General features: G+C 39.7%; 1 protein-coding gene across 2 annotated transcripts in view; it reads right to left on the bottom strand.

The window, feature by feature from the left end:
• Positions 1-4,494: 4,494 nt before the first annotated feature.
• Positions 4,495-21,440, bottom strand: part of plekhm3 (pleckstrin homology domain containing M3) — a 49,530-nt gene continuing 32,584 nt past the window's right edge. For both annotated transcript variants that reach the window (XM_086266806.1, XM_086266805.1), the window contains exons 7-8: positions 11,871-12,028; positions 4,495-10,142 (exon numbers count right to left, since the gene is read on the bottom strand). In XM_086266806.1, coding sequence (XP_086122932.1) covers positions 9,980-10,142; positions 11,871-12,028 — 321 coding nt within the window. In that variant the 3' untranslated portion in view covers positions 4,495-9,979. The remainder of the gene's footprint in view (positions 10,143-11,870; positions 12,029-21,440) is intronic.

The following is a 21,440-nucleotide window of genomic DNA, read 5'->3' as shown; positions in this document are numbered from 1 at the left end:
CCTTGGTAAAAGCACACTGACAATCAGAGGCCTGCTGAAAGCGTCGATGTGGCCAAACGAGCGTCTGAACAACCAGGTCACTGGGAACACTGGGGCCCTGCCAGCTTTTGTGTAGCGGCTCGATAAATGTCGAGGGGGGGTACTGTGTATGTGTGCGTGTCAAAGCCATGCACTCTCCACTCATGTTGGGAGAGCAGAGGCCCGGTCCTTCCTCCTCTGTGACCGTTGTCCACATTCCCCCTCCTCCTCCTCGTCCTCTTTTCCTCCTTAAACTGTCTTTTGTTTTCATTTTCGTTGGCATTTCTGCTCCGTCGTTGTTCAGTCCACTAAATGAGTCTTGACTGGCTCGCAGGCCACTGGAGAAGCACAAAGGACTTCGTTCTACTCGCTACAGTTGATCCATTGTGGGCGTCCTACAATGCACTAATTGGCGATGACAATTAAGCACGGTCGACACTCAGCTTCAATTTGCCCACTGCTCGACATACATCAGAGGCAAATGAGTCAGCCTCTGAGCTCCCAGCTCTCTCACACAATATCCATGTTCACTCTAGCAGGTTTACATGCACCTTTATTCACATGGATCTTGTTTTCTCTCAGCTCAGCTTGAGGCTGAGCTCATAATCTGATCATCGGCTGCAAACTGACACGTTATCGTTTTTCACCTCAGCAAACTGTGAATTAATTTGGAAATTGTTCACGTCACACGGCGCTTTTCGGCACATGGAGATGATCCACGTGTCACAATCTGTGAATCTTGTGCTCTCATTAAACTATTGCTCTGTAAAAGGAGTTTTATCTCCTGAGACTTTGGATGAAATACTCAAATGTGGTACTAAACTCAGCTGCCAATGCAGTGCGCAGTGTGAGAATACAGGCATCTAACATCTGGTTTAAGTTAAAGTTCAACAAATTAAATAATCCCAGTTTTAGGTTGCATTGTTTTCTACCTTATATGGAGTACAATAAGTCAGCTCAGTGAATCCTCCCTTAGTTATGCTGCAATAGACGTAGGCTGCCGGGGATTCCCATGATGCATTGAGTTTTTCCTTTCCAGTCACCTTTCTCACTCACTATGTATTAACAGACCTCTCTGCACTGAATCATATCTGTTATTAACCTCTGTCTCTCTTCCACAGCACGTCTTTATCCTGTCCTCCTTCTCTCACCCCAATCGGTCGCAGCAGATGGCCCCGCCCCTCCCTGAGCCTGGTTCTGCCGGAGGTTTCTTCCTGTTAAAAGGGAGTTTTTCCTTCCCACTGTCGCCGAAGTGCTTGCTCATAGGGGGTCATATGATTGTTGGGTTTTTCCTCTGTATCTATGAAGCGCCTTGGGGCGACTTTTGTTGTGATTTGGCGCTATATAAATAAAATTGAAATAAATTGAATTGAATTTCCAGTTTAAATGTTCTGCCCCACAAGATCTCTTTTCCACAAAGTACTGGTTTCCAATCTCTATCCCATCATGTTACCCCTCACACACCCCACACAAAAACAGATTATTGCAGGTTCGCAAAAGCTTTCAGTATCATGGCACCAGAAAAAATTCCTGGCCCAAATTTGGAATCATTCGTCGACAGGGTCTACTGCATGAAATTTGCAATTTCACAGGGAAAAATGTGCAATTATTTCATGATTTTCATTCCGGTAGAAGTTATCCTAACATCTCCTGTGTAACATTTTGTTGTGGGGTATTTCTGAGAAGACAGAACGTAGTCAAGGACTACGTTGGTGCAAAAGACATAGGATAGTCACAAGGTTAATTTGAAGGGTCGTGAGATGGTTATGATATAGAAGTTATGCTATAGACATTCACAGGTCACTTCATCAGTTAGACCCTACTAGTACTGGGTAGGACCAGTTTTACTTTCAAAGCAGTCTTAATTCTTTGTTGCATAAATTCAAAATGCTGGGAAGGTTCCTCTGAGAATTTCTGTCCATGTTGACATGATGATATCACACAGTTGCTGCAGATCTATGATGTAAATCTCCTGTTGGACCACAGTGAAGTCACTGTCATTCTCAAACTGTGACATAGTCATGTCATGTATTTACTCCAAAGTTCATTTTCACTGAAGATATACTAATGCACAGCTTCATTATCCATGGATGTATCTTAACACATTCTGAGAACAACCATATCTTTGTAAAAAACACTGTTAGCAGTTATCTTCAAGTATGACCCTTGAAGCCACACATTGATATTAAAGCCATATTAACGTCTACTGGAGGCAGGTGATGACAGGCATGACTTATGAACACATGATTTCAATCTTGCTGCATAAATACTTAAGGCATATTTGCATTTCATGTAATTTACATATTAGCAAATGTGTTCAGCATGTTTGCACACTGTATATTTATTCAGATGACTAGTAGGATACCTCTCTTTGTTTTAACAAAAAGTGTTTGCCCTCGAATTGTTTCAAGTTCCACTTTTTGTCAGTTTCCAATATTAACATCTTCTCAGACTTGTCTTTCTCCTTTCTAAAGAAAAAAAAAATCAGATTGATGTCAGTAAATCAAAACTTTGCCTTCTTGCAATGAGATGACTGATTAATAAATTACCAAGTAAAAAATCAAGTCTAATGCTGCATATACACATATCTTTCACTTGAATCAGTTGCAGTACGCATGCATCTGACAGGGCAGATATGTTGACATGACAGCATCACACAGCTGCTGCAGATTTGTCAGCTGCACATTCATGATGCGAATCACCTGTTCCAGAAGGTTCTCTTATTGGATTGAAATCTGGAGAGTGTGGAGGCCATTTGAGTGCAGTGAACTCATTGTCGTGTTCAAGAATCCAGTTTATATGATCTGAGCTTTCTGATGTGGCATGTTATCATATGAGGGTACAATGTGGTCATAAAGAGATGGACATGAGCAACATCATGCAGGCTGTGACATTTAAATTGTTCTCAGTTGATAATGAGGTGGCCAAAGTGCCTCAAGAAAATATCCCCTACACCAACAGTGTCAGCAGCATCAGTCTGAACTGTTGATACAAAGCAGGATTGATCCACGCGATCATGCTGTTTATGCTAAATTCTGACTTTACCGTCTGAATGCTTCAACAGAAATCAAGACTTGTCAGACAACAGTTTTTTCCAGTGTTCTGATTTCCGGAGTTATTTTTGTCTTCCTATCAGCAGCAGGGCTGTTACCCCTCTGACCTCAGGTATCCACAAGGCATTTTTCACCCAGAGAACTGCTGATCACTGATTATTTCCTCTTTTTTGAATCACTCTCTGTAACTCTAGTTCTCTGAAGAACCCCAAAGTTCCCCACAATTTTTACTTTTTGTATCATGACTATATTTTAATGCAAAATTAAACTACACATCTGTAGCAAGAGTATTTCTACTACATGGTAATACCAATAAGTTCAATTTAAGCTTAGAGTACTTCTTCCACCCTCAGCTCAGACTCATAATTATCCAGGTTTACAATTAGAAAATACACCTCTTATTCTTGGATGCATCTTAGTACATTTTTTTTTTTCCTGGGGGAAAGAAGGGGAGAAAGAAAGAGGGAAAGAGAAACAGCTGAGAAGAGGGACGGGGGAGAAGGGCAAAAGACAAAAACCAACAGAACGGGCAGAGAAAAAAAAATGCATATATCAATCACCTGGATCACCTGCTGAGAAAGAAAAAAGAAAGCAAGCAGAAGAGAACAAGAGTAATAGAATAAACAACATCACAATGATATATGGGAATATGACAGTAAATACTAAATGTTAAACATTATTGTGCAGCACATAAGATCAACAGAACACAGTGTGCTTTGAGGTAGGAGCCAAAAAGGGTGTAGTTTGTGGGTGTGATCACCCGTGTGTACACCTGTGAGCATGGACGCGCTTGTTTTTTGTTTTTTTAAAAGGTTCCTTCATGTAATGATCTGCTAGAGGGTGTGGGGGGGCCACAGCCCCGTCCTCCAGGGCGTGAAGCAGGTGTGGAGGAGATCAAAACTCCAGACATCCAGAGGCCCCCAGAACACAAGAGACCAAGGAAGACCAACAGAGGGGCAGCCGCGCCACTGTCCCGGAAAGAGCTGAGGAGAGTCCCAGATGAGGGCTCACTCAGCAGCCGCGGAGCAGAAGCCAGGGGGAGTTGCAGTGACGCGCCCGTGAGCTCCGCCGGCAGCCAGCTGCGCCTGAGTGACCGAGCCCCAGGCCGAGAGGCCGGGGGCACCCCACCTCCGAAGTGGCCCGAGCGAGCCCCAGGCTCCAGGCCCCGATAAGCGGCCGCCAATGAGTGAGCCGGTGTGTACCTGGACGCCCATCCCCGGACACAAAGAACCACCAACGCACCGATGTCTGAGGGGGTCCGCCACTGGCAGGGGAAGTGGTGGTAGGGGGAGATAGGCCTCCAAACCTTGGAGGGCCTGAGATGTAGTACATTCTTACATTTTTACACTGTACTGTACACAAAATATTAGCAATCCTTAATGCAGTGAAACCCAAACAATTTCTCAACATGCACTCAAAACACTTTCACTGTTGAGAAGTTTGTCTTTATTGGCATCAGTGGCTAGCAGACAAACCTGAACAAAATCCAACAGCAGGAAGGGCTGATTAAATAAGACAGAAAAAAAAGTTCAACTCCCTGTATTTGCATCAGAATTTGGATGTGAAAACAAGGATAAACAAGGACAATAAAAAAACTTAAAAGTGCAAAAGATTTTCAGTCCAGCTACTGTGCTTAAATACTGTACAATATATTATTCTCTAAGACCATACTGCAATGATCCCCATGTGCCTGAAACATAAGCAACATTTCAAGTCAAGTACCAAAAAAACAAAACAAAACTTCCTTAAAATTTCAACTTAGGCTTGAGCTGGAGGTTACTAGGATAACACTGCAGTCATGTAAAGAAATAAAAAAGCAGCTGGGACAAAAGACATAAGAGATTTGCAGATGTTGCAATATTGCAGTATTATTTAAAAATCAAATAAACATAGACCTGCACTTCCAGGTTGCAGTGAAACAACAGCATAAAATTAGCAAGTAATTTAATACATTTCTCAAAGTACACAATCAAGTAACTTTAGCTACATAGCGGCAAATTGTTGGGCCCAGCAGGTATTTGTCCTATATGGGTTTTCTTTCCATAAATTAGGTTTCTGCTCTTTAAAAATGCATCATTAGACTGGAGCAACAGAACTAAATGTCCCTTTTACCTTTTAAAAAATAGTTATGGTTGTACTTTCTATTATAGATCAGTAAAAATATGGTAAAAGTGAGGTAACAAGTTGGAAATGAGGAGATAAAAATTATTTATTAATTATATTATAATTATAACACATAATTATCTTGTATCAACAACTATAAAGAGCTGAGTAATATTACACTGACATTTATGCAGATGGGTAATAACAGGCCATATGCCTATGGAGCAAAACCAAAAGCTAATCATAGTAATATGTTGATAAAAAAATAATAACCTGCTAGCAACAAAACAGGAATATCTGTATTCAAATTTTTATACACTGACTTGCAGAAACTGGTAGTAACCTCAAAATAAGGTAATGTTGGTTGATGTTTTATATTTTAGAATACTATTATCATATTACAATACTAGAATTAATTCTGCATTATGTCAGAAACAACAAACAGAAAAACATCTGGGTCTTAATTGATTTTAATGTCACTTTTATCATTTTGTTTGGGGCAGATGAGGACAGGCATGACTTCTGGACAGATTCTAATGTTACTGTTTATGCAAACATGTCTTTTAAGACCTCGTCTGCATTTGCGTCAATTTGCATATTGGCTTATGTCTTCAGGATGTTTGCACACCTCTTGCTGTGTTTTATATATTTATTCAGATGACTTCACTTGTACAAATAGAGAAGCGTGCATCACCCCGAGGCTATACTTGTGCTCTGAGCTATTTAAGATGACAATAACTGATGTTTAGCATGCATAATGTTTACTATGTTTGCAATCTTAGTTCATAGCGTGCATAGTATAGAAATGTTTGATAATTAGGTCTAAACAAGTAACTACACAAATGCATATTCCACCCATATTTCACTCAGATTCACAGATATAGGCTAATGATAGCATTACAGTACCGGTAACATCATAAATATCAGCGTTGATACAAGATAATTACTTTGTAATTAAGTGGTAATAACTTGTAATTGTGCCATTATTAGCTTTTGTTTCTTACTGCCCCACTATTACTACATTGTTACCAACGGTAATATAAAGTACTACGGTAATTAGTATCCAGTTTTTACAGGTAATTGTTTGAATTCAACTTTTACTAATATATTTATTGTCTTTGAAACAATTGTAGCCAATTCACTTAGTAAGTCGGCCAAAAGTAAATGCATGTCTCTTGCTTCACACAGGTTCTAATTTTTCAACCCACTTTACCCACACACAGCTCAGTCGATTATACTTGTATGAAATTGTGGCTGACACAGACACACAAACACTGGTTAGTTAGATGTAGCCTCATTTCTTCAGTCATTTTCTTCTTTGAGTCCTTTTTCTACTGTTGCACTTTTGCTTGTGAAATTAATATTTTGGGGATAACGCCCCACATTTTTTTTTGCATATTGTGCAAAAATCATAATATCGAGTCTGTACTTTGTGTGTATAACTTTGTCTAAGCTGCCTGTTTCCACACACAGAAAACCTGTAACGCCTTTCACTTCTATAATTTATGCATCACTGGTGCTTTGTGTGCTTATTCAGTTGATAGTTTATAGAATTTAAAAGAAAAAAAGGCTTTCAATCTTTTGCCTTTTGCAGTGTGAAATGTTTTAGTGGCATGAAATCAGATTTTGTGGGTGATGTGTAGACTTGTAAAAATAGCCATAGTCTGAAAACAAACAAACAAACAAACAAACTCTACAATCTGGCAATCTGTAACAGGAATATAATCCCTAAATCGACATATTTTGATCCTCTGAGTTGAAGCTCTTTGTTGGGGCCAGGATGAGGATGAGGTTTGATTATGCTCGTTATGCAACTGGAAACAGATGAGCTAACTTTGTGTGGTGGGCTGGATTTGGACTTGATTACATGTGATTTATTCTCCCTGCAAAACTCTGATCTGTGTGATAAACAGTTAAATAATCTTTGACCTCTGCTGGGCTCCAAAGTACAAAAACAGCATGAGTTCACAGTCAAAAAGTGTAATAATAATAATAAAAAACTTCATTAAACAAAACAAAAACAAAAGGTTTTTATGCAGCAGGCACGATCAATTGACAACTTAAACACTGTTTTTAATATCACCCGACATGACTTCAGTTATGACCATTAAAACAAACAAAAATAAATAAGTAAAATAAATAAAAATGATTTAATTTCAGCTCAAACACCTATTTAGTTTCAACGCGCAGCATCCTGAGTGCTTCACAAACACGTAGAACTGTCACTGATCTCACAAAAACACATATTCCTGAATCAAACCAGAGCTGAAGTTTGTCACATTTCAACATTGATGTAATTTTATGGCTCAAACAAGCTGATGAAGAGGAGGTTAAGAAAGGACAGATGGGAAAAAGTCTGCACTGAGATTTCAGCTTGTTAGGAAGAAAAACAAAAGACAAAAAACAAAACATATTACACATTTTGGCATATTGAACTTTAAAGCTGCAGTCCTTGAGTCTTAAGACGTTGAGAAATCCAATATTTTCTGGTTTGCAATATATTTGAAATCTGATTTTATAGCAGTGCCTAAAAACAAAGAGAGTGCAGCTTTCATCGATCACTACAGGCAGACTTTACTATCTTTTACTGATTGGAGCAGTTTCATATTTTATGTAGAAAAAATAAAAGCTTACTGTATCTAACATTTCACTCTACACCAAACCAGAAAAAAATAGCAGGATTTAATTATTTACTCTTAAACCAGCAAAGAAGACAGAAAATTAATTAGATTAATTTCCTTTCATTATTATATTCTTAAAACTTGATGTAAACACAGCTCGTTCAGCGCTGTAAAGAACATGTTCCCAGACCTTTACACATCAGAGCTGTGGATTATAAAGGCCATCTAGGTTGCATAGAGATACTAAAACGCTAAAGCTGCTATCATGCTTGATAGATTCTGCATGAATAAAGCACAACAGGAAGTAGAATGACACAGGAGGGGGAAAAGGCAACAATAAACAATTAAGTTACAGTTTATATTATTGCCCCTTTTGTTATTTTACAGTCAGAGAGATGGAGGGAAGAAAACGTGCCCAAACACACTGACAGAGTCTGCACTAAAGAAACAGCGATCAAGTGAGTGAGTGAAAATCCACACGTTAAATAACTTATAAGTAGAAGAGAGGGGAAGGATTTTTATACTTTCATACACATTATTTTTTTTGTTTCTTCAGAACAGCAGCAGCTGTGGTCAGTTTGGATTTAGTCAGACTGTAAATGTCACTGCAGACACGTTGCCACAGTTTAAAAAAAAACAAACTAAATCACTGCTCATTAAAACAGCCCTGCAGCAGAATCCACTCTGCTGGGTTTATCCACGTGCTCCAAATGCTGTCAGAGTTATCACACACTACAGTAAAAATATTATAAATAATACAAATATTAGCTGATTTAGTAAATTAATACTGTCATTACGAGACAAGCTGAGAACATTTGAGTCCCGCTGAAAAAATAATCTGTCACTTACAGTAACTCTGTTCAGGGACTTTGAGCATCTCGACAACAATTTGTGGCACTATTGTGAAATCTGGTCTTATGATTTTTATGAGCCACTCTGCGTCAGCGCACCTGTGCTTTCAGAGAAGATGTGATTTTAGTAATATTATAGGAAATCTGCTCTTATGTGGGTAAAGCAGCTGATTGTGCTGCAGGACTGTTTTGAGAAGTTTTCCTCCTGGCACTATTTTCATGTAAAAACAGCTTATTTGAATCACGCCTTCCTGTCCTGCACTCGTCATTAAAACACACTTTTCTAAATCCTATTACAAAGGACACCGTTTGTATACTTCATTCACTCTAGCATGTTCTGAAAGTGATCTCAGGTTCAGTCTTGATTGCAGACTGAGGACTGTGGAGTTTTAGACCAAATAGCTTCTGTTAAAATGTTTTTTTTTTCTTATCAGTGGTCAATAAGAACATGGAAAAAAAATACAGCTTATAAAATGTGTTTCACTTTTGACTACCATTATAAAATTAATAAACTGATACCTTACCCTTTAATATTTGACTGCTGACATAAATACATGTCTCTTTCTCTCTGAAAGGAAAAATGGTGAAAAAAGGGTTTGAAGTTTTGAGAGCTCTATCACTTTAACATGAGTTGACGCATTTCCATTACACACAGATCTGTTTTCAGTTATTCTCTATTTTAGTCTGTAAACAAAGACAAAAACATTGCATGGTCTCGGAGGAGGGGGATTTCAAAATTTGCTTATTTCACCCAAAAGAGAGCAGCAAATTTAATGTTTTTTTACACATCCATTGCCGAGATTGTATACTAGTTTTCTGCCTACTGACTACTCATTTTATTGTTAAACTTAAGCTGGACTTTGAGAGCAGGTGGCTACAATCCACAACATTGTTTTTAAGCTTGAATTCCTCCAGTTGATCAGCTTCGATTATGCAGGTCTAACTCCTGCAGTTGGAAAAATGTAAAAGGTAGGAATGAGGAGTGAGGAGGAGATGGGATAGAGGATAATCAGAGGATAATCGGTTTGTGCTGGACTACAAAATGCAAGTAGTTTGATCTGTAGAGCCTGACTCAGCAGTTCTTCAGTTGGTTTTCTTCTTGCTCTTTACAGCAAACCAAAGGGTGCTCGGCTCAGGCGTGTGCGTTGGCAAGTCCACACACAAAAACACAAACCTGACGCTGCAACAAAGTGCTCCAAGTCCACTCCCTGGTCACTGCTCCCACAAGGTCCATCCTGCAGACACACACAAATCAGAGAAACAGGCCCTTGTTGTCCAGGGTGATGGCTGGGCGGCGGTGCCCTGTTTGTTATGGCTCCTGCGGGTATTTGTCTCAGGTGTCTTGGTAGGGCACGTGGAAACAGCCTGGGCTGTCGTCATCAGGTGACCAGAAGGACGATGGCCTCTTGTGGTGGAGTTCCCGGCGAACGCAGCGAGGACACGGCTGTGCTTTCTGTCGACACTCGGCGTGGAAAACGGCGCCGCAGCTGTCACACCTACAAACACACACATCGGTCAAGTTTCACCAGCTGTACAAGGACACTATCAGAGAGTCAGATTCAGACTCCATACCAACTGCCATGCATCAGGCGTCATTTGGCCCTGCAGGACTGAGTGGCGAATTATGTGAGGAAGGAGTGGATGGTGACTGTGTGGTGAGATTATGAGATTAGGTCTTTATGGTGCATATATGTGGCATGACCTTATGCTTTGGCAGTTCAGGGTAAGGCTAAGTAAACATATTTGAGAATGTATCATTTATATCTACTAAAGCATTGCATGAATCTGACTTCTAAATATATTTATTGTACTCAGATTACTGGTGCAATCCAATTTCATTCCCTTTCTTAAATAAGCCACCTGAGCTGCTCCTCCTACCTTGAAACCAGCTTTCTTCTGATTTGCTAACCCTTGAAAACAGAAGGTTTGAACTGCAGGTGGGTGTGGCTTTTGTGCTCAATGACATCATGCAGAGCTAGGAGTTGAAATTTTTTTTAAATTGAGTGTTTAAGGTAGTCTGAATTTGAAACTTTAACCAAGTTTACTAAGTGTCCAAAACTATAACAGAATTTTTGTAATTAAAAATAATCTTTTTAAAATTAAGCAAATCAGCCGCAAGTGTTTGTTATACCAGTGAAAGTGGCATCAGGGCTCCCACCTAAATTTTGGTTAGAAAGGAAACAACCAAACTTCCAAAGAAGTCTAACACTTTTACTACTAGTGATTAATAAGTGATACTGAGAAGCGCATATAGATTTGATAATGGGTCTTAAGTTACCTGCTGATTACACTGATCTGGTGAGTCAAGAAATACGAGTGTCTGGTTAACCAAAGTGTCCAGGCCAACAAGCTCTTTCCTGTTTCCTTTGGCATTTTAGATGATTTCCCAATGACTTTAAGCTCCAAATAAATCGATAACTATAAACTGATAAAATGTAGTTTCCAAACTGTTAAGTGAAATGCATATTGCAATATTCCATAATATGATTCACTGTTAAAACCACAAAGACTACATTGTAATCTGATAGCAATAGATTGGAACTGTCCATGAAGTAGGATAGGCAATTAACGCCCAGTTATTGCTCATTTCCTGCATCTTCTGAGTATGTGTAACTAAGTCAACAGCTCAGTAAATCTTTACAGCTCTGTTCCAGTAAGGACAGCAGATATGACTGTTATCAGTTAACACTTCTCAAGTCATAAAACACAGCTCAACAAGTAGGGTGTGTGTACGTCCAGAGCTCACAGTCTTTCAACTATTGGTCCTGATCAGCTCTTATCTCTGTGATATCTGTCACTCTGAATTTCAGTGATGGGGACGAGGTTCTGGACACTGTCGTGACAATCCCTGCACCCAAGACAGACACAGACACACACACACAGACACACACACACACACACACACACACAGCTCTCATGCCAACCAGTGTTAGTAACAAACAGCAGACTCAGTCTTGGTGCTCAAAAACTCACGTACACGTTAGCACCTCATTTCCAGATAGCAAAGTGTCAGCTCACCCGGCTTTCTCCCATGCAAACTGTTTTTAATCAATTTCTGGATTCAAAACAATTACTGAGTCAATAAAGTCTCCTGACTCCACTGAGTCAACTTTAAATACATTTATCTGGAAACTATCAGTTATGTGCGCTGATCTTCCATCTGATCTTCCAAATGTAAAACCAGTCATGTTTAACTTGTAGAAAGGTTATCGAAGGATGTGTACCTCCGGGTGGCGTTCTCCTGGAAGGGATAGATGACCTGCCCGTTTTGGCAGAGTTCACAGATGAAGCCTTTCTCTCGACACAAGCTGCAGCTGAAAACATGTGAGCTGGCAAACTTGATCACCTTGGACAGGAAAGGAGCGAGTTTTCCATCAATCACCTAGAGAATGATAAGAAAGCATGGACGGGTGTGAGGGATAAAAAAGATGAGCAGCAGGAGACATAAGAAATACATGAAATGAAACAATAAGTGTGACAGTTGCTATGTTTCTTCTTCTGATTTCTTTCATTATCTTTTTTAAGCCCACTAACTCCTCCTTTGTCTGTTTTTATCTTTTCCTTTTTAAGTTTTTTCTTACAAGTTGAAAATCTTTAGGGTGGCCAATAAAGTATTAGTCACACGCACCGAGGTAAAAACTAAATTAAAAGTACTAAAGCATGCATCATAGCTCAACATATACATTTAATGTTTAAACAAAATTCCTAATGAGTGTGTTTGATAACATTTAACTTAATATAACTAATTCAGAAAGCAATTTTATAATAAGCAGCTTAAACTATAATATTTTGACAATCAAGTCAAGTCAGCTTTATTTGTATAGCACATTTAAGAGACATCAAGTGTCAGCCAAAGTGCTGAACAGAGGGACAATGTAATCAAATAAAACAGGGGTGTCAAACTCAAATACACAGTGGGCCAAAATTCAAAACTGGAACAAAGTCGCGGACTAACATTAATATTTATTGAAAAATATTTATTCCTCCAGATATAAGAATGAATCTTTTCTTATGGACTCAAACACGTTTTGCTGAAAAACTGAATATGGAACAAGCAAAGCTTAATACTAAACAATATATATATTAGCTGTATAATACCAGTAGGCCAGCTCTAATAATAATTTGGTATGGCTTCGCGAGCCAAATGTAATTAGGCTGCGGGCCAAATTTGGCCCGCGGGCCAGAGTTTGACACCTATGAAATAAAACATGACATTGAAGGCTTTATTATTATTATTATTATTATTATAGCAGTTTTATTAAGTCAGTCTACCAACAGAGAAGCATCATCCTCTTTACTGGAATGTTTGAAGGTTGCCAATATATGTGTCTTTACATGTCTGACTGACAAAGACATTTCATATCCTTGCTATGCAGATGACAAACAGCTGTACTTCTCTGCTAATGTGCCAGGAGCTAGCACTGTAGCTCATGCAGATTTGGTTGCTGAAAGGCAGGGGCATTTCTATGATCTAACCTTTAGGGGGCTCAGGCCCCCATCATAATATCATGCGTGCAGATGAATAATCACAGATTTCAGTATAATACACCAGTTTTATACTAGTGAACTCTTTAGTTATTAAACCAGAGGCAAAGGATCAGCTATGTTGACCAGACACTGTTTCAGTCTCCTAATCACATGCAGTAGAGACAATAGTAGAGCAGGGCGATATGACCAAAAATATTTATCACGATATACATTTGAAAATTTGCGATAACGATATAACTGACGATATAATCGTAAGACAAAACACTTTACAACTCCTCAACTTTATTAGTGCAAAAAACCAAAACATCAATGTATTTTCACTTAAACAAGCAGCTGTTTTTTATGTGCATTAAAGTTATATAAAAATTTAACAGTGCAAATGCAAATTACTTGCTGACAGTTTAACCAAAAGGCATTTCCAGTGGAAACTGGCCGACATATCCTCAGCATAACCATGTATAATATCCACAAAACTTAAAAAGAGGTTATATACACACAATACGGTAATATTATGTTGAAGCACAGTACGTATCACTCCGCGAGGCTCCTGCCTACAATAGCCCTAAATGCTCCATCAAGCGGTGCGGGTTCGTAGCTTAGCAAAGTCGTACTGAAACATTTGACAGATTTTCGAGCGCCGTGCACATAAAATCGTTTCAAGGTCAGTAAACACAACCAGAATTCATACATAAGGCACACGGGATTATAAGGGGCTCTGTCGACTTTCAGAAAAATCAAAGGATTGATTTTAAGTGTGCCGTATTTTCCAAACAACACGGTAATAACGACGGCCCGCTAGCATGCGCTACCAAAAATAGTGCTTTGTTGTGTATCTGAGGGACAAAAGCTAAACCAGTTCCACACCACTGAAGTTGCAGCATTTTTACAAACCAGTTCTGGTTCATCTGTTTCATTCAACGATCCGCTTTTGCTCTTCTCATTCTGCGTCGCCGCCATGTGCGTATGTACCTAGCAGTACTTTCTTAAAATGGTCCCTTCAAATGTTTCAAGATCATCTTGGGGCAAGGATGTGTTGGCTTCCCCCAAGATTGTTTAGCAAATTCAGCTGAGTTTTAGAAAGTGCAGTTGATCTGGGGCAAAGACATGTCTGAAAGTAATATGGGGGAATGGAGGAAAATGACAAATGAGGAAACTAATGCGACGCCACATTCAAAAAGGACCAAAACAAAGTTGAATGCTTGGTGAAAAGGCAGCAAAACAAGACAGGAAACTAAAGGAAGTAAGGCAAACAGTGTATGAGGTGAACAACTTTTGATGGCAACGCTTGGCAAGTTCCTTAAAGAACTGAGGGATGGGGGGCTTAGCAGTGGGGGGCTCGAGTTGTGGAGTCGTGAATAGACGATGAGAGACTGCACAGAAAGGGTGTACAGACTCTTAACAGATATAACAATTCAACATGGCTTCAAGCTTTGCTGTACCTTGTTAACAGTGCAGACAGTGCTATAAGCTTAATAACCCAGGATATGTAAGACAGAGGGAGAAATTTAATCGAAAAAAACAGAGTAGAAAGTAAGAGAAAGAGTAGCAGATTCAATATACAAGAGAGATCTTGAGAGAGGGCGAGAGCCTGTATTCAGATACAAGTGGTTCCACCTGGCAGAGCTCTGGACCTGCCAATTATAACCTCCTTCATGCTGTTTGTTAGACGATGAGGACGAGAGGATGAGAGACGTAGAGAGGAGGAAGAAACCACACTTACACAGAGGAAACCCAGCACACTGAGGTACAGTGATTCCCTCTGCACTGAGTCACAGGACCAAAGCAAAGACTGCTACACTTTCATTAAGTTGAATGGATTTAAAAACCTATAGGGTACCTTTACAAACATAAAGAAAATACAAAATGATTAGTCTTTGGATGAAATCGAGCCTGATGCCTTGGACCAATATTTAACTAACAACAGGATTCATTCTAGTAATTTTACCATCTTAAAAAAAGGTCGAGAGGTAACCTCCAGGCCTGAAAAATGCCACCAAAAACTTTACTGGCCACTTCAAGTTATGACCAGTTGAAGAAAACTTCAAAACTTTAGAGCAGAAATAAACATCTTTATGCATGCCTTTTTCTCTTGTTGAATGTTTGACTGTATTAAAGAACAATATATGATTACAAAGCTCTAAAGGGTTTGAAGCTCCAGCAACACTTCTGGTATGAAAAACAGTTTTACTTGATCAACATGGTACTTAAAAAAAAACAAGACAAAACAAAAAACCCACCAAAAATCATGTTGATCAAATAATACACTATTATTTGTGGAGCTTCAGCCTATTTAGACCCTTGTTCATCTCTGCCACACCAGAAGTAGCTGAAGTAGTGCAAGAAGTCTCCATTTTGTTTCCACCAGCTGATAACCACCCAGCTCTACCATCCAAATATGTTCACATCTGGTTTTAAAAAACACAGAAATGCTAATTGTGAGGCTTGAAAATTGTAGCTTACAAAACCTGTGGGTGAGTTCACTGTGGCTTTGTCCATCGTTTAAATACAGTCCATGGGAAAGAGAACAAAATGTGGGTTATATGCAGGTGCTCGGCTTTTTGAAGCCATCTTAGAAAAACAAGTACGAGACTGGTGATATAATTTTTTGTGACCAGTAGACTCAACGGGGAGAACTTTAGATGTGGAAAAGGGAAAGAAAGAATTTAAGCTAAGCAGCACGAGAGGAGTCAAAGAATATTACATCCAAGTAAAAAAAAAAATGTAAACATTAGGAAAATTAATAACTAATTTAAATACACTTTACATTATGACGATATCGACATGATTTTTAAAAAATGTTAAGAGTACCAAAACGGTGGAACCAAAATGCAGCCTAAGTTAATGTTAGGGAGAACGTAACAACAGTCAGAAAATAAAAATGTTTCCAGACGGACAGACGAGCGGACAGGTACCGAGAGTGGCACACAGATTTGTGTGTCCCTCTCCCCCCACACCAAACCTAAGTAGGCCTGCTCAGTCCGGTCCAGCCCAGTCCACATGACAAATGGCTCTCCTGATGGAGGCTGACAAGCTCAGTAATTAAGGCCCACTATAATTGCACTGGGCAGAATCAAACGACTGGCAGCACAGCTCTGGTGACTGGCTGGTTCTCTTGGGGGATGATGGGAAAAGAGGAAGGCACAGAAAGATGGATGGATGTAGAGTGAGAAATAAATATGCAAGAAGAAGAATATAAAGGCAACGTAAAGAAAACAAGGAAATCCATTTCTATTTCTTGCCCATAGTTTCTTCATTTAAAACGATTACTGTTTCAAATGAATTACAGCAAACTGGTTTCTCAGTGACTTTAATCACATTTAGGTCCCTGCTGTCAAAGCCTTCCAGAAATATACAGCGACACTTCTATTAGTTATACCGGAAGCCCTGAGACCAGCAAGGTCACTGTGGGGTAATTATTTAGACTAGAACTTCCAACTTGGGCAGAACAACAATGAAGCCAAATATTGACGACCGTCCAGAGTGTGTGGGTGAACCAGTAGAGCTGTCTTTAATGGTCGCTTAGGGACCGACCAACTTCTGTCTCAATATACAAAAAATATACTGCAGAGCAAAACAAACTGGGAAATTATTGGGATTATTAAAAAGAACATAAAGTACAGTACATTCAGTTATCTTCAAATCAAAATTCTCTAGTTTCCCTTTTCACCTCCTTACAAAAGAAACTAGTTCCTGAGTTTAGTTTCAATAAATAAACCTGGAACCATTCAGTTAAAAGTGCTGTCTAAAAATTGGAATTTGAGCATAATTCATACTTAAGGTAAGTGACATTAATAGCTTGAACTGCCAACTAGAACAATGAGACTGAATGGCAGCTCACAAGCTGCTAGTCCATCCCCCAGCAAGCCAGTCACCATGAACGTCTACACCAGTGAATGTGCAAAGGTCCTCATGATTATAGTTAACAAAAAAAACAACATGAAGCACTATCAGAATTCATTTCAGCATACAGAGCAATGCTGTAGAAGTATTCACCTATTTAACCCTCATTCCCTCCAAAAAACCCTCCCAGAAAACACACACACTTTTCACCTCCTCTCCCTCCATCCCTCCTCTTAAACTCCTCCCCCTCCAGTTGAACCTCTTTCTCTGCTCCATGCAGAGTCTTTGTGCTCCAAAACCTCCTAATCCCCTAAAACTGCTGTTAAACAGCCGTTCGCCTGCCCTCCTCTCTCACTCGCCCTCACACACACACACACACACACACACACACACACACACACACACACACACACACACACACACACACACACACACACACACACACACACACACACACACACACACACACACACACACCTCCATTGAGACACTAGAAAGCCAGCTGGGATTACATGGCTGGAAAGACCAGAGTGAGATCTGTTTGGATAGCACCCTCTCTCCTCTCTCTGTGTCACACACACAGAAAACCTGACGTATGTTGGATGTCAGTGTATGGATGGTAGAGTCTGTCTTCTCAGGAGATTCCCCTAAAATCCCCAGACTTCCAAGTAATCTTCTGGCTGAGCAGATGTAAGAAACGTGTTTCTCTGATGCTTTTATTTCTTTTTAGTTTAAAAATCCAACCTTAATGGCACAATAGAATACTTTACTCTTTAGTGACATCATTCTATTTATTTTCTACTAAGGCACACAGCGATAGTAGAAAAAAGATGATTTAGCCTCTTAAAGGATTAAAAATTAACCAAGCTACTTGATTTGCTCGTAGGAAACACACCTTGGCTTGCTGCGGGGACAAAGCCTCGAGCCCTTGACGTCATGAGAGGCACTAGACTGATCTTGCTGCCTTTGACAGCTTCGAAGACAAAAACAAGATCTGTGATCCCTCACAATCATCTGCTGTCTTGAAAGCAACTTTGGTGCATCAAGGCAACAATAAGACAGAATGAGTCTGCAACCAGTTTGTGACTGAATGTCTCAATCTGTTTGTGATTCATATGAATTACTTAGATTAAGAATCCAGCTACAAATTCATAGAACTGAAACAGAAATTCAGAAATTCCTCCAGCAATAGTCAGGTAGTTGGTGCGGGACAGCCATTTAACTGCAAAATGGCACAGGTGCTTCACAACTTTGCTTTTAAATAGGAATATGACCACAATACAAACAGTGGACAACCAAGTGAGATTGGACCTCATTGCTCCAAAGAGACCTCATGAGTGCAGACTCACACAGATTGCCAACATGTTGCACTCAATCTGTCTGCGTTTATAAGCTAGATGACAATTACTCACAAATCTAAAACTAAGCGTGACTGCAGTCAGCCAAGCAAGACCATTATTGTTTGTGACAGGTTGCCTCCTAACTGTGAACTGCCTTGCAATCTGGGCAACCAGTTGGTTGAGCAGGCAGCACCCTCAGCTACTTGCTGTCGGTCTGTCCCCCCCGTGATTGCATTGATAGTTGTGATCATGTGGCAGCTACCAATTCTAGTTGCAAGGAGGTTGCTGTCCTAATTTTACTCTAGTGTGGCTCTAGAGTGCCACTCGCACCGAGACAGACACCCCCTTACTTGACATGACTGACAGTAACCATGGACTATACGAAAAAAATAAATACAAAGACTTCCCCAATGTTGATGTGCAGGCCAGCATTAGCTACAGGTTATATTTCTGCTACACAACACACAGACGTCTAATGAAGTAACAAACATCATGGCAATCAATCATGGCTTAAAAACCAACAGTTTTACATACTGCATCTTCAAACGTATGCACACCATAAGTGATGATTGTTAAAGGGAAATCGCAACAGAGACAACAGAAGCCTTTAAAAATCTACATTTGTAGAAATTGTAATGGATCACAGTTTCTAAATTACCGCTAACCTTTTTTATTAGGAGTGTTTGGGACAACAAAAGCCAGATTTACCATGACAAGGGATTAATACAACTGCAGGTCTCTATGAAATAGGCTTTGATTGACATTTTAATCTCACAAGGAACAGCTAGATAGCAGCTGTGTTTTAATTACATACATTTTATCAACCTGCCCCATGGCATTGCCACTCAAAAACCTCCACAGACATCATAAATCGTCACATATAGTCTAAGAAACTGTATAGCGACCAGTATTAGCATTGTGCAATCTCTTAACAAAAATAGCTCTTATTATGTGGATTGCTTGAATATTTGAGGTTAAAGCTCCCCTTACAATTAAAGGCATGAGGAGAAATCTTCCGGAGAACATATAGCACTTCCTCAAGAGGCCTCTGTGTGCCTGGACAAGTGTGAGTGGAGAGGCATGCCTGGCATACAGGGAATGCCAGGGTGTCACTGTGGGAAGCCTGCTGTCTGCGTACACACAAGCATTTTTCTTTCCTAGAAACCATCCTTAAAGCAAGCAGAGGGATGGTGCAGAGCATCCTTAGACAAACACATATGGCTTCTACAAAACCAATGGGCCTCTAATAGGGGATATGGGTGGAGGCTATTTGTTGGGAGGTTTAAAAAAAAAAAAAGACTGGTGTGTCCCGGGCTTTAGCCAGGGGAGTTGAGCCTTCACTGACCTCTGGGGTGGAACAAAAAAAGCCACGTTGATTAAGAGTGTCATTTTATTCAGGAGGCGAATCAAAAGAAACAAGCTTGTTAATATGGAAAACCAATTAAGAGGCAGAGTGCTCAAGAATCTGTGGGAGGAAGGGTGAGAGAGGGGGAGAGGGAGCAGTGCACTCTCTCCCAAAGACACACATTGTTGAAATTAATTCAAAATCCCCAGTTTAGAGTTTATGACAGAAAATCAGAGTTTAAGCAGGAAAAAGACACACAGACACACACACACACACTCAACACATGTGTGCTGAGCGTGTGTGAGGCCAAGGCGATGTTTAGAAGAATGGAAGGATGTCACGCTTTGTTTTTCTGCCTGTTGATTCTGAATGTGACCAATTAGTGAAGCAGAGAGACACAGAGTGTGGGAGTGGAGGAGGAGGTGGTGGAGATGGAGGTGGAGGCGGAGGGGGGGCTCCAATCTCTTTCACCGTGAGAGTCTGTGGCCAAGCTCTGAGTAGAGCAGGATGAAAGAAAAAAAATGGGGCAGGGTACAACATAATGAACATAATGACAAACAAAAGAACTTTTCAGTCATTTGTGGTCGCTTTCCTCTGACCCCCCCAACTCAGTCCGGCAACTCTGTGCTAAAAAAGGCCGCAATAAAGAAAAAAATAAGAATCTATGCAAATCTCTTTAAAATCTCCTCATTGATAATTTCAAAAAGACATGACGACTTTTAAACTCATTCACAGATATAAGCGTTTGTAATTTAATGAGAAAATCTGGTGATTCACTAAAATGCCAAAGTCTCTTTGTTACTGCAGAGTAATAATGCAGAGTCATGAGGATAAGATGCCAGACCATTGTTTTCTCAATCTGGATACTTAAAGTCTCCAAATGAGGCTGCTGGAGGATATCACCCTTTCTTATCACTGTTATGACACGGACACTCGCCAAAGAAACAAAGGAAAGGTTGTGTTTACTTAAACGCAACACAACCTTTTGGCAAATCAGACGAAAAGAGGAAAACACCAATGTGTTAGTCACGTCCCTGTTTGCTGCTCTCAGCTGCAGTTCATCGACTCTTGCTGAGGTCTATTTTTAGTAGTGGATTAATACATATTTGCTGCTTTAGTAAATAGCTCCTGCGTTGGGAATTCAGTGTATGACTTTGGTAATGAATGAAACCCATCTCTGAGCAGAGTCGTATGAGCGGTGAACATGTGCAGACTTGATCGCTAAATGAGCTCCTTTTCACAGCTTCTATCTGCTATGACATTAAAATTTGCAAATGTTTGTGTGCTCTTGATAATAAAGGAACATACCTTCCAATGACTAATGAAACAATGAATGAAGCATAAAAAAATAGTTTTTTCAAACACTGGTCACCATATTACGATTGACACAGACTGAAAATGTCATTTTTAGCATCATAATCTGTTTCTCTAACAGACACTGACAAACCAAATGCTGCTTTACTTGTTTATTTAAGTTTATTCAAGCCTATAATCTATGCTTTATGCCTTATTCTACGTTAAACCTTCAATTTGTATTCAAACACGAAAATACATAATTTAAAAACGTGGCAAGCAGCTCAGTTCAGCGCTGACATTTTAGGTGGCCTGTTGATGGACTGTATGCTTTCTTCTACTCAATTTTAAGTCTATTACAAACATTGTGGTTTAGTCAAATATACCACTATTGAACACAATCCAGAGTTTTAACAAAATATTAATGGGTGCTGAAATGATTTTGTAGCTTCCAGCTTCAAGAACACATTCTGAGTTTATCATATATC

This window comes from Aulonocara sp. 'chitande type north' Nkhata Bay, linkage group LG16 (genome assembly GCF_057382095.1).
Source record: "Aulonocara sp. 'chitande type north' Nkhata Bay isolate Kocher_YH1m ecotype deep benthic linkage group LG16, A_spYH_male_GT1.1, whole genome shotgun sequence".
Taxonomy (NCBI): domain Eukaryota; kingdom Metazoa; phylum Chordata; class Actinopteri; order Cichliformes; family Cichlidae; genus Aulonocara; species Aulonocara sp. 'chitande type north' Nkhata Bay.
The sequence above is the reverse complement of the archived record's forward strand: the minus strand, read 5'-3'. Positions and strand labels throughout refer to the sequence as shown.